The sequence below is a fragment of the Apostichopus japonicus genome, chromosome 11 (assembly GCF_037975245.1).
Source record: "Apostichopus japonicus isolate 1M-3 chromosome 11, ASM3797524v1, whole genome shotgun sequence".
Classification (NCBI taxonomy): domain Eukaryota; kingdom Metazoa; phylum Echinodermata; class Holothuroidea; order Aspidochirotida; family Stichopodidae; genus Apostichopus; species Apostichopus japonicus.
The window spans coordinates 9,669,761-9,682,592 of NC_092571.1; the positions used below are offsets into that span (position 1 = coordinate 9,669,761).

The 12,832-nt window shown below is 35.6% G+C and overlaps 1 protein-coding gene across 2 annotated transcripts in view; it reads right to left on the reverse strand.

Moving 5' to 3' along the window:
- Positions 1 to 295: 295 nt before the first annotated feature.
- Positions 296 to 12,832, reverse strand: part of LOC139975938 (uncharacterized) — a 62,684-nt gene continuing 50,147 nt past the window's right edge. The window contains exons 1-2 of one of the 2 annotated variants that reach the window (XM_071984237.1): positions 3,285 to 3,459; positions 296 to 2,094 (exon numbers count right to left, since the gene is read on the reverse strand). In XM_071984237.1, coding sequence (XP_071840338.1) covers positions 848 to 1,861 — 1,014 coding nt within the window. In that variant the 5' untranslated portion in view covers positions 1,862 to 2,094; positions 3,285 to 3,459 and the 3' untranslated portion in view covers positions 296 to 847. Of the gene's footprint in view, positions 2,095 to 3,284; positions 3,460 to 12,832 lie in introns of those variants that run through there. The other variant, XM_071984236.1, reaches the window with a different exon arrangement.

The window sequence follows — 12,832 nt, forward strand, 5'->3', positions numbered from 1 at the left end:
TTGAAAGAATATATCCACTTATGCTATATGCTATAGGCACATTTCACATTGTCTGGTGCAAACTTTTACGCCGACGGATGCTCCCCTCCTCTATGGTAAAACTCTTTACCCCCTACCCCAAGTTTATAATGTGACTTACTCAGCCTGTGCCAGACGTTTGGAATACCAAGTTTGTGCAATTTCTTGTATCCAAAAGAAACGTTCATTAAAACAAAAGAAGACATTAATTGTTATTTATGATGCCTAGTTTATTAGACTAAAGAAAAAACACAAATAACTACGGTAAATATTCTAAGATCATTAATCATTAACCAATAACCATTAATCATTAATCACTAATCATTAATCATTAAACATTAAACATTAATCATTAATCATTAATCACTAATCATTAATCATTAACCATTAATCATCATTCATTAATCATTAACCATGTATCACCATTCATTAATCATTAATCTTGAATCATTAATCATTCATCACTAATCATTAATCATTAAACATTAAACATTAATCATTAATCACTAATCATTAATCATTAACCATTAATCAACATTCATTAATCATTAACCATGTATCACCATTCATTAATCATTAATCATTAATCTTGAATCATTAATCATTAACCATTAATCATTAATCATAAACATTGATCATTAATCATTATTCATTATTCATTAATCAGTAATCAGTAATCAATAACCATTCATCACTAAACATTATAAACATTGATTATTAATCATTGATCATTGATCATTCATCATTAATCATTAATCATTATCCCGTAACCAGTAATTAGTAATCAGTAATCAGTAACCATCAACCATTAACCATTTACCATGAACCATTAATCATTTTCAATCTCAATCTCAATCTCAATCTCAATTCCAATCTCAATCTCAACCTCAATTCCAATCTCAATCTCAATCTCAATCTCAATTCCAATCTCAGTCTCAATCCCAATCTCAATCTCAATTCCAATCTCAATCTCAATCTGAATCTCAATTCCAATCTCAATCTCAATCTCAATCTCAATCTCAGTCTCAGTCTCAATCTCAATCTCAATCTCAATCTCAATCTCAATCTCAATCTCAATCTCAATCTCAATCTCAATCTCAATCCCAATCTCAATCTCAATCCCAATCTCAATTTCAATCTCAATCTCAGTCTCAATCTCAATCTCAAGTTCAATCTCAATCTCAATCCCAATCCCAATCTCAATCTCAATCTCAATCTCAATCTCAATCTCAAGTTCAATCTCAATCTCAATCTCAGTCTCAATCTCAATCTCAATCTCAATCCCAATCCCAATCTCAATCTCAATCCCAATCTCAATCTCAATCTCAATCCCAATCCCAATCTCAATCTCAATCTCAATCTCAATCTCAATCTCAAGTTCAATTTCAGTCTCAATCTCAATCTCAATCTCAATCTTAATCTTATTCCCACTCTCAATCTCAGTCTCAATCTCAATCTCAAGTTCAATCCCAATCTCAATCTCAATCTCAATCTCAATCCCAATCTCAATCTCAATCTCAATCTCAAGTTCAATCTCAGTCTCAATCTCAATCTCAATCCCAATCTCAGTCTCAATCTCAATCTCAATCTCAATCTCAAGTTCAATCTCAGTCTCAATCTCAATCTTAATCTTATTCCCACTCTCAATCTCAGTCTCAATCTCAATCTCAATCTCAATCCCAATCTCAATCTCAATCCCAATCTCAATCTTATTCCCAATCTCAATCTCAATCTCAGTCTCAATCTCAATCTCAATCCCAATCTCAATCTCAATCTCAATCTCAATCTTATTCCCAATCTCAATCTCAATCTCAATTTCAATCTTAATCTTTGTACCTTTCATTACAATTACACCCGTTTCATATTTACATTTAACCCTATACCCATCACTATCTCCTCCTCCGCCCCTACCCGCTTATCCCATTCAATTCACAATAACTCGGCCATGTACTATTTCCGTACTATATAACTATATTTTAATAATTTCGGTAAATGAAAGTTCCGATTCGATGCTGTATACACTAGTAATTGTAATTCAGAGTCAAGCAGGCTGTATGGTCAGTCACATCTAACCGCCTAAAGTGAAAGGTATAAAACAAAAATTGCACTGATTACGAACATTTACACTCAACTGAGACTAAAAGAGAGTGCGATGTTGGAGGGTCAGGATGAGTGGGGAAGGCAAAACAAAATAAGTCAGTAGATGTTTCACTATGTTGAAAACAGTAATTCTACTAATTAGAAAAACAATTTAAGTATAGATAGTAACAAATATAAGCAAACAAAAACCACAGTATATTATTCGCTTGCAAATTCGTATATTATTTCTATGTTACCCTGCTAACCTCCGTCTGTGAGTCCTCATATACAACTTACATTCATTCCTCGTGCCCATCTCCCAAAATAATAACAATAATAATTAAAACAAAGATAATAATAACACCCATTGCAGTTCGAATCCCTCAGCCCATCATTTCCTATTTAACTTAATGGTATGCTGTATAGACCCCAACTACAGTACGCTATCATTGAAAAGATTCTTGAGATTACGCAATCGACTTGCCTTGGTCGTAAAATGACCTCTTTTTACCAATTAGTCTGCAACGTCTGCCACATATTTTTTTCTAGTATGAGGGTCTTTGTGTGAACGCTGTATGATTAACTACACTGCAGACCTGAAAATATTTCCACACAGTGTTTACACAAAGAGCCTAATTGTGTTAAGAAGCTATGCATGCTAATTTTATAGCGTGTGGTCTATTTACGACCATTGCAGGTCGAATACGTATTCACACAACTTTCCTAGCATTGCGTACCAATAAAACAGATCTTTAAGCAAAGTAACTTTGGCAAAAATAAGGCATGAAAACTGCCCATGTGAAGGCAAAATGTTTTGTAGACGTTCCAATGGACTGGAGGTTTTATTGACCAAACCTCCGCAACAACAGCCAGATGGAGAGTAAACATATTAACGAAGTAGAAAATAGATCAGAATTGGTATAATTGTTCCCAAAACGAGTCATTAAAACACTGTTTCAAGTTCTGGTATAGGAGGGGTGGGATCAGATTTCTGTTTGCATGCTCTACAATGAATGTCAATGAATGTATTGTGACGGAAATGTGGCAAATGCCCTAACGTTATGACTTATAATTTAACAATATCCTGCTAAATCTAGTCTAATTTGGCTATTATAAAATAAATATCAGTGATCGAAGCTCCCGCAAAGAGCTTTGTGAATAAAGAATACAGAATACGATCAACTTACCGTTTTGGTAAGTACGGGTAAGCACTACGGAATACGTTAAAGAAAGCAAAACAAAGACTTATAAAACTAAGATGAAATGATATAACCGAGTTTACTGAAGCGTTTGCAAACTGTAATTTTGCTCAAATTATTTAACAGTCAGTCTCCAAAATAAAGTAGGAGAAAATTTATTAACGTAAAAGAACTTTCCTGAAGTGAAGTGTATATTTCGTTATGTAACAACCATATTTTTTGTTAGACTACTCGGGACTACTGCGGGATCAGAGTATGCTGTTTTGAATACAGTCACATCAAACATCTCTCCATTTCTAAAAGCAGTTAGTGACATCGGTGGATATACGTTGTCTTAAACCCACAGATATGTTATAACCGTCATTGCAATCAGAATGTGTGTACATTTTTGTCTTGAACCTGATTTTGTCTGTTGTCACTGGCGGATCCAAGGGGGGGCCAAGGGGGCCATGGCCCCCCCCCAAAGGTGAGCCAAAAAGTGTTTCCGAACATCCGCTAAATCATATGATTGGAAATTTAAAAAAATCGAGAGGAATAGCAGTGGTAGACTAGTCTACACCTTTTCGTTTTCTGGTTTAAAATTGAATGCAGAGCTCCCAACTGACCCGCAATTCGCGGGAATTAGACCCGCATTCTAACACCCAAACCCGCTGACCCGCACAAGCGTCCGAATAAACCGCATTGTAATTGTCAAGTATACATAAAAAAAATTGCATCAAATTTTGACTTAGCAACCATCATTTCTTTAGCATTTAGCATAATAGAGTATAAAACCTCCTTTACAGCATCATTTGAACCTCAAATTAGCCTATATTTCTTTTCATTGGGGCGAGCAGCGAACATTTTCATGCCACGGGAAAGAATGAATTATCACCTACTATTCAATTTATTGATGTTACACAAAAAAAAATCATATTTCTCAGAAAATTTTGGGTGACAAAAGCCTTTCTAAGTGCCACCATTTTACATGTAGGCATCACCAGGATTCCAAAAAAGTTCAAAAGGGGAGGGGGACATCCCCTCCCCTTATACCCCTCCCCCAGGACGGCGATTCGTGGCATGGACAGCCTTCTCAAGAGTTGGGAGCTATGTAAATGTATGAGCATGAGGATTTACAGTTTAACACCATTTTGCAGTTATAGGCTGGTTGTAAGAAATTTATAACCTATGAGAAATAAAATTTCTTGAGAAAGATGATCTCAACTTTGTTTTATATATATTTTAGAAAATTACACCTGGGAAACATTTTTTTTAGAAGTAAATTAACATCACCATTGTACACTTTTGTCGCACCAAATTGCATCTGAGGGCATTCAGCAATAGAAAATTTTCCAATGGGGAGGGGGACACCCCCTTAGACCCCTCCCCCATATCACTCTAATGCCACTTTGGCCCCTCCCAAACAAAGGCCCTGGATCCGCCAGTGTCTGTTGTCAGCTATTTGCTCACCAATCTTACCCATCTGCCAACCATTACCGATTTGCCCAACATTCTGTTACAGCTGTAACGTTAAAGAGCAGTTCTTTCTTGTTTAACATATTAAAAATTTTTCATCTTTCAAGTTTTCCAGCGTTAGAATGTTCATTAAATTAATGTATAACTATTGTGGTGGGATCACGAACTCCACGGACGATGTCTTCGCTTCATGTACGAGTCCGTATATGTAGCTACTGCTACAATTTGTATCTAAGTATCTTACTTTCTTTTATGGGGAACAAACTTAGGAAAATAGGATAACGTAATATAAGAACATTACTGTGTACTTCACACAACAAATATCTTTTATAACGTAATCAACATGCGAGATCAGAGTAGACTGTTATGATTACAGCTACATCAATTATCCCTTCATTCAACAGCCATTCATTCAAGACAAAGCATTACGTGACGTTGATGCATATCCGTCGTCGCAGTGAACTCACGTGATAACATCGGCAATTATCAGAGATGAATGCATCATTGCTTGGGAACCAATAATTCATAGACCCTCTTTTTGCTATTTACACCATTCTTATTCAATTGTAAGTTTTAAAATAATTTTTTTGTTTACAATTTTTCTCACTCGCTACAGTTGCGAGAAGTTGATTTTGTGTTTAACGGCGATTGAAACACATCAGTGCAGTGTATCACAACAAAACATTGGATTTGAACTAAAGTTTAATTTTCGTCTGTCCACTTGACACAAGAGACATTCCAATTTAATTACTCTTTTTCTATAATGATATTAAAGTGGATACGTCTTTTATTACCAAACGCAGTCTGATTATGAACCCTGTTCAATCTTATAAGAGAGTATGCTGACTCATGCATCTGTCGTTAAGCACCAAATTTGCTACACTATTTTCAAAGATGCGCCCGATTTAGTATTGTACTGTTAATTATTCATTAAATAATTAGAAACATTTTACTCATTACTTCGCAAGTTTGATATTCAAAAGACGGGCATCTCTTCATTTCATGAAGAGTTTTTCACCATTTTTCTGTACATTGACTTAGTTTGACGTTTTCCTTTCTGAAGCATCAATTAAACTCCATCAAGTGTGATATCACTTCATGTACTATAGTCTGTATATTTACTTATTGCTTAAATTTAACTGTAGGTATTCTAGTTAAAATGAACCATCAAACACTGTGTTCATATGGGATAACGCGCTCGTCATAAAAAAACCGCAAGGTTACATTGCACACGGCACTTTAACATGTATTGTGCATCTCGTGATATCTCGTACTATTAACGATTGATGCCTCTCTTTTCCTTCACAATGAGATGATATATATTATCCTTCTCGGAATCCCTGATGTACTTTACTATGTAGCCTAACAGGAGCAGAGGGAGCAGGAGGAACTTTCCCAGTCCGAATTTTTGAAATCCGTTTGTACTAAACGATAAAAAAAAACTTGAACCAAGAATGACGTAGTTAGAATATCAAAGATGATAGCACCCTTTTGCATCTAATCCCTCCTACCCAAGGATCTCTCCAGTTAGGCCCCTCCCCAAGATGGACAACATATGTGCCTTTACCACTTCCGAAACCTAATGACTCCAAGCTCATACTACATATAATTTAATTGGGGGAAATCGCAGAACTAAGTTATGAGAGAAATTATTAATATTTTCAACATTAACATGTCCAGAAAGAATGATTCAGACTGTGATAATTTGCTTCAATCAAAAATTCTTTTTTACTCCGTCAGTTCTCTAATTGGTCAAATTATTGAAGATTATGGACAAAGCGAAAGAGTACAATTGTATCAAACACTGGTACTATATTATCCGAGTTATCTAAAATGTTATACAATTCCCTTGTCACAAAAGAGTGTCTAAGCACGACTTAAGATATAGTACAAAATTACGGTACTTGCTTGTACATTACATTTGGAACTAAGAGACATTTGGAACTAAGCTCTCAACTGTGATTAACTATGGTGTTCTAAAACTTATATGTTACTAATGAAGCATCCGTGGAGAACCCGGTCTAGTTTGGTCTAAGAACAACACTTAAATGCTAATGCTGATCCTTTATTGTTCAACAAAAAACCTTTATTTGCTTGACCATGGAAGACCAAAGTGCATAGTCTAAAACCGGCAAACAACCTTATTCCTTTTGTATCATCACCATTTAACTAATCTAACTAAACTATATATAGCGTAGACTTAGTGCACAGTAATGGGGAAAAAATCAGGTTGGTACGGACGTTTAGAAGTGACATGTAACTGAATCGACGTTTTAATGAGATGCATCAAACATGAAATCCATAACATTTTAGCAGAAGTAGCAGAGGAATATTTTTAAGTTTTCGTTCTATTATTACAAGAATGAAAACAACGAAGTGTACATAATGTTGGTTCTTGCTTTTGAAATAAGGCATAGCTTATCCCTAGTAATAAGTACAACGATCTATTGTATGTAATAAATTTGTGACAGTATAGAATCAATGACAATCCAAGCCGATGAACTCATGATAGCATGTGTGAGTATTACCGTATTTGCTGAGCCGTTTATACACGGCCCTGTGCATATCTTTGGTATGGGTGTGGGCACTGCCTTCTTGTAACGCCCATATCTCTAAAAGTGTGTCCGATTGGCAACCCTTATACTTGGCATGTTGGTTTCCCATATAGACAGGGACTTTTTTTTTGGTTTTATCGGTGTTCAATAGTCATCTGAATTGAACGGGATAAATCAGTGAAAACATTGTGCCTACCTTATTTCAAGAACGGAAACATGTATGTAACCCATTCTGAGTTGGACAAACCACTTGATATTATTGTGACCACTATAGCTAAGGAAATGTAACATCGACAAGTCCCCCGTTTCATGAGAAGGTATTACTTTGATGATAAATGTATTGATATTTGTGAAGGTCAAAATTCATGAAAGGGTCAACAGTTTCTGCAGACTCATATGAATAAAATGTTTGCATGATATTTTACATATATTATAGATATTGTAACAAACTATGTCTGCTAAGAAGGGGCATAAGGCAAGGAGAAAATGAGATGGGAGGAACAGAACTGACACCGTTATCTAGCGTATTTCTTATTCAATTAGCACAAATAATAGCTGCTCAGAAATATTGCCTATCAAAACAAATTTCTCAATTAGAAGCTTAGCTGACTTTCTGCTGATGCGTTGCCGCTCTTGTTTACCCGTTTGCTGATAACGCGTTCGTTGATCTAATATAGGGCGCTCTATCCCATGTGAACACAGTGATACCCGAGGCTTTTTATAGAACCAACAGTTGAAGAATATAAAATAACATATCTGACGTTACAGAAGTAGACTTCATACAACTACACTCTCAATTTGCGACACCAGAGTATGTATATTCATTCAATACATGTCATTTGGGAAACGTGAGTGCATATCCGACGTTGTAGTTTACTCACGTGACATCAATTCCGTCTCTAGTTTTATGACCATTCCTTTGTTTACTATTTTTTCACCCGTTACAGTTATAAGAAGTTCATTTTTCATCATTAATGGTTATTAATGTCACTCGAAACCAATTTTAATTCGTTATAATGAATTATTAATTCGCAACAAACAAATTAAAAATGTATTCGAATGAATTAAAATATATTTCGAATGGCACTTATGGGCTTTCGTAGACACATGGGTTTTCCCCTGTTTGTATGTTCATTGACTTAATTTAAAATTGTCATTTTTGCAGCATTTACTCGACCACTTCATGTAAATGCCTGTATATACATTGCTACTTATGCAATTTAACTGTACGTCTTCAACTTGAGATAAAATGTCTTACTCGGTTCTTTATGTTGATGGAGAATAAAGAAAAAGAACAGAAAATAACGTTAACTAACCTTACAGAAGTGTACTTCATTGAACCGTTTGATACTTATTACTTACTGACTTACTTGCATTTAAGGTTCGACAAGGGAGTTTACGTCTGGTGTCAATACAAATGTCATTGTTATTTTACCATCAGCCATTGAGGTTAGACTCAAACATGTGTAAGTAATATATACATTTCCTACAATGGTTTGATAAAGGAGAAATGTGGAGGGATTAATGAGGTTGATAAGGACTGGGATATGATCATGGTGTGTTTTATGGACAGTTCACCACAATGATACTATACTTTAATCCGTCTTGCAGCGTACACCCCTTCACATTCGAAGGTACCACATGTGCATTTAAACAGGAAAGTCATCCCTCTGTCATATAAATCAGAAGCTTTGCAATGCCAATCAAACATTGCGTTGTTGAACAGTTTGAAACTAATGCTGAAGTGAAGGAAGTGGGATGGACAAGGACAGAGCGATGGTTCCAGGATTAACATGGTTTACGTGGTCAACATTCTAGTAAAGCTACACTGAAAACCAACATCTTATGATTAACAATGTAAACAATTAGTTATGTAAAATGTTTGATGTGACTTCTTTAAATAATTTCCCTTTAATTCTTTAATTAGAAGCTGGCTGTAGCCAGCGCAAAGGCGCCAATTCTGTTACACGGAGTACTGCACACACCGGTACCAGATGTGGATATATATGGAATAGAGCATCAACATAATGGCTGAAAAAGCTTTGCGTGTATCTACTGAATATAGTTTTACCGTAAGTGTTAAAAAAGTAAAATACATTTTCTTACCTTCACACAGGTCTAAGTGTATTGTAAGCAAAAGTAGAAAAGGAAGAACTTGTATGAGGTGAAGAAGGAAGAACAAAGGATAGACGGGGGGGGGGGGGGGAGAGGGGGAATGGACTTGTAGTAATGTTACTCAAGTCTACATCTCTTTCTTAAAGTATTGTTTATCGTATGTATTACTTTATCATCACAGTCAAAACAATCTTTATAACAAATAATGTATATTGATGAATAGTCCTTAAACCATATATATACACATAAATATCATTTGATTTAACATCATGTTTTATATGCATCAAACAAGAACAAAATAGCTTCTCAATCCCGTAATGCCGTTCTCGAAATATATTAGTGCAAATTGCACTAACAGTGGAATTTGAAAAAGCAGGTGTCCACAGATGCGCAAGGCTACGTAAACAGTTTTTCTTTATGTTTCTTATCATGTATATACCTAGGTCTGATAACTTTTCTACTCTACGAAGCTCTAGAGAGGACATAGGAAAAATAATTATATTGCGTACGTACGTGATAATTCAATATTGGCCTACATGCAAGATACGCGCATATATATACGTTTTACTATATAATAAAATAATTATACTTCTCGTTCACTGTACCTTGCATGTATCAATCTTCCAACCACAGAAGTCAAGCTTAGTTATACGATTGAGCCGCGGACTAAAAAATGCCGGAGACAGACAAGGTACGTTAGGGTTAGACTAACACTACAGGTATATGCATCTGCCTAAAATACAAACGAACAAGTTCATCTCTCTCCATCTTTGAAATGAAGACGAAATAAAAACACGTACGTTTGTACTGAGGCTTACATTCGTTGTAAGTATCAGTAGTGAGTATTACGTACGTACGTAGTAACTATTACGTACGTACTAATTATCACGTACGTACGTAATAATACCATGTATGTACGTTCGTACGTATTATTATCACGTATGTACGTTATAAATATTACGTACGTACGTAGTAATTATCACGTACGTACGTCATACATATCACGGACGTAAGTAATACATATCACGTACGTACGAATTATTTATCACGTACGTACGCAATACATATCACGTACGTACGTAACAAACATCACGAACGTACGTACGTAGTATTACTACGTACGTACGTAATAATTTATTTTACCATGTCCTATCTAGAGCTTCGTACTACTCTCAATACAGTAGTAATACAACTTTTATAATGTCAATTCAAAGTACAATCATATTCTCAAGCAGTTAATTGTAAGTCACAAAATTAGTGTAATTTGTACAAGATGTATAACGCCGTATTAGAATTTCAAGAAAGTTTCTTTTACTTGGGGGTTAACATTATGTTCCTCTTTCACAAATGTTAAATCATTTCAACATTCAATAATTCTTTAAATTTATATGAACATCTACAATTGTGTGATTTTGATGACGTCGTTTTTTATTTGAACAATAAGTCACGAGACATCTTTGGATCACAATAAATACATTTTACCACTACCGTAGTTTAGATTTGAAAATCGTTTAACTTCACATGTCTGTACAAGCAGATTTTGCTATAACTCTCAATTGAAATAATATGTCTTACCAACTCCTATAGCGAAAATAATATTATAATAATGTAAGGATAAAAAGGAGGAGAAGGGGAAAGCCGTCACTGAAACTATACTGCATTACTCAAATGTAATAGACTACGTTACAAAAATATTTTTAGTAAATGTACTCAAACGCTCGGGATCAGATTTTTATCACCTCTCACGGAAGTAAATTACGTTCGTATGACTCTGAACGTAAAGTGGGTCCATTTTTATTACCTGCTGCAGTGGATCCGAAGATGTGTAGGCTGAACTTAATTGGCTGTCGCCAATCTACAAATACGTCATTATTTCCAAACAGAGCATTGTTAAATGAGTCCTGTGTATTTAATATCTATTAAACTTCAGTGAGCATATTACTCATTATTTATTCGTATCATTTTCATTCTTAAGTCATATAAATATTTAAAGCTTCTCTTTCTAATGTTCACACTCCCAGAAACCCCTTTTGCAATCATGAGTACGCATGTCCATTTCCATTACTATAACTTTTTAATTTCACTCAGGTGATTGCTGAAGGAAACACGTCATCGCCGTACAAAACTGACTTGTACATCTCGTTTTCCCTACTACCGTATGCGAATTGAATCTAACGTTAATTTTAGTAGTATATGTATGCGTGTATGTGTGTATGTATGTGTGTATGTGTGCGTGTATGTATGGGTGTGTGGAACTAGCGAAGAAGCCATTATTGGCTTATCAAAGCCGCAAGCTGACCGTTGGCAGCCTCTTAGATTCATATTTTAACGTCCATGATTATGAATTGTCAATTGTCAACAACTCTGTAGTCGTGTTGCCTCCATAAGACAATCGGGCAGCTTCTTGTTTCCTTCGTATTGTCTTCGTGAGGCGAAAATGCCAGATGGCACCGATGATCACACGAAGTTAAAACGAAGATGACACGATTTGATAAGATGCCCTCACGATGGCCTTACGAAGGGCAAAATGGACACACAAAATTCAACACGAAAATGAACCTTCGCATGGTCTTCCGGTAATGTTTTGGCATGCCAAAGATTTTGCTACCGTTCACGAAGTTGCTGCCGGAGCCTGAAAAACTCCAGCGGCGGTCATGCGATGGCTTAAGATGCCATCACGAATGGCCCGATGTTTTTACGATCAGAGTCGAATTTGAACATTTTCTTTATCGTGTGTCCATCTGGTGTCAACTTCGGGACAGTTTGACGCCGGCATAACTGGATGACATACGTTAATCTTGGGGTTACTCGAACTCGGGACGTTATGATTGAAAGGCACCGGCGTTAACCACTGAGCTAACACTCCCTTGTACATATTTCACCAGGAAGTGGTGTCACTTTATATAAACAACTATATTATTATCGGGCTACTGCTATAGCTCATTAAACTTAAAATTGTCTTAATCATCTCAAAATTGAACTAGATTGCCTCACCATTTTCCAAGACTTTTAGAAACAACAGAAAAACGATGACGATTGAAAAGGAGGACACGGAGACGAAAGGTAAAAAAGGAGAAGAAACAGCAGAAAGAGAAAGAGATGAACAAAACATTAAAGTATTGTTAAAAGTAATCTAAATAAGTGTACATCTGCCGGTTAAAGTAATCAAAGTGCTAGAATATGTTTTATTTTACCGTCACAGCCAAATGAATCTTAACTATAACAAATACTATATAATGAGGAAGAGAGGATGAAACAAAGGGTCTAAAAATTGCACTAAGGCATCAACGTGATCCCCTTGGCTTGAATATTTTATTTCCTTCTCTCAACATGCTGACACAAGTTTTGGACATTCTCATATAAATCTCGACATACTGATACAGTTTTGGGCATTAAAGAAACGTTGGCGCG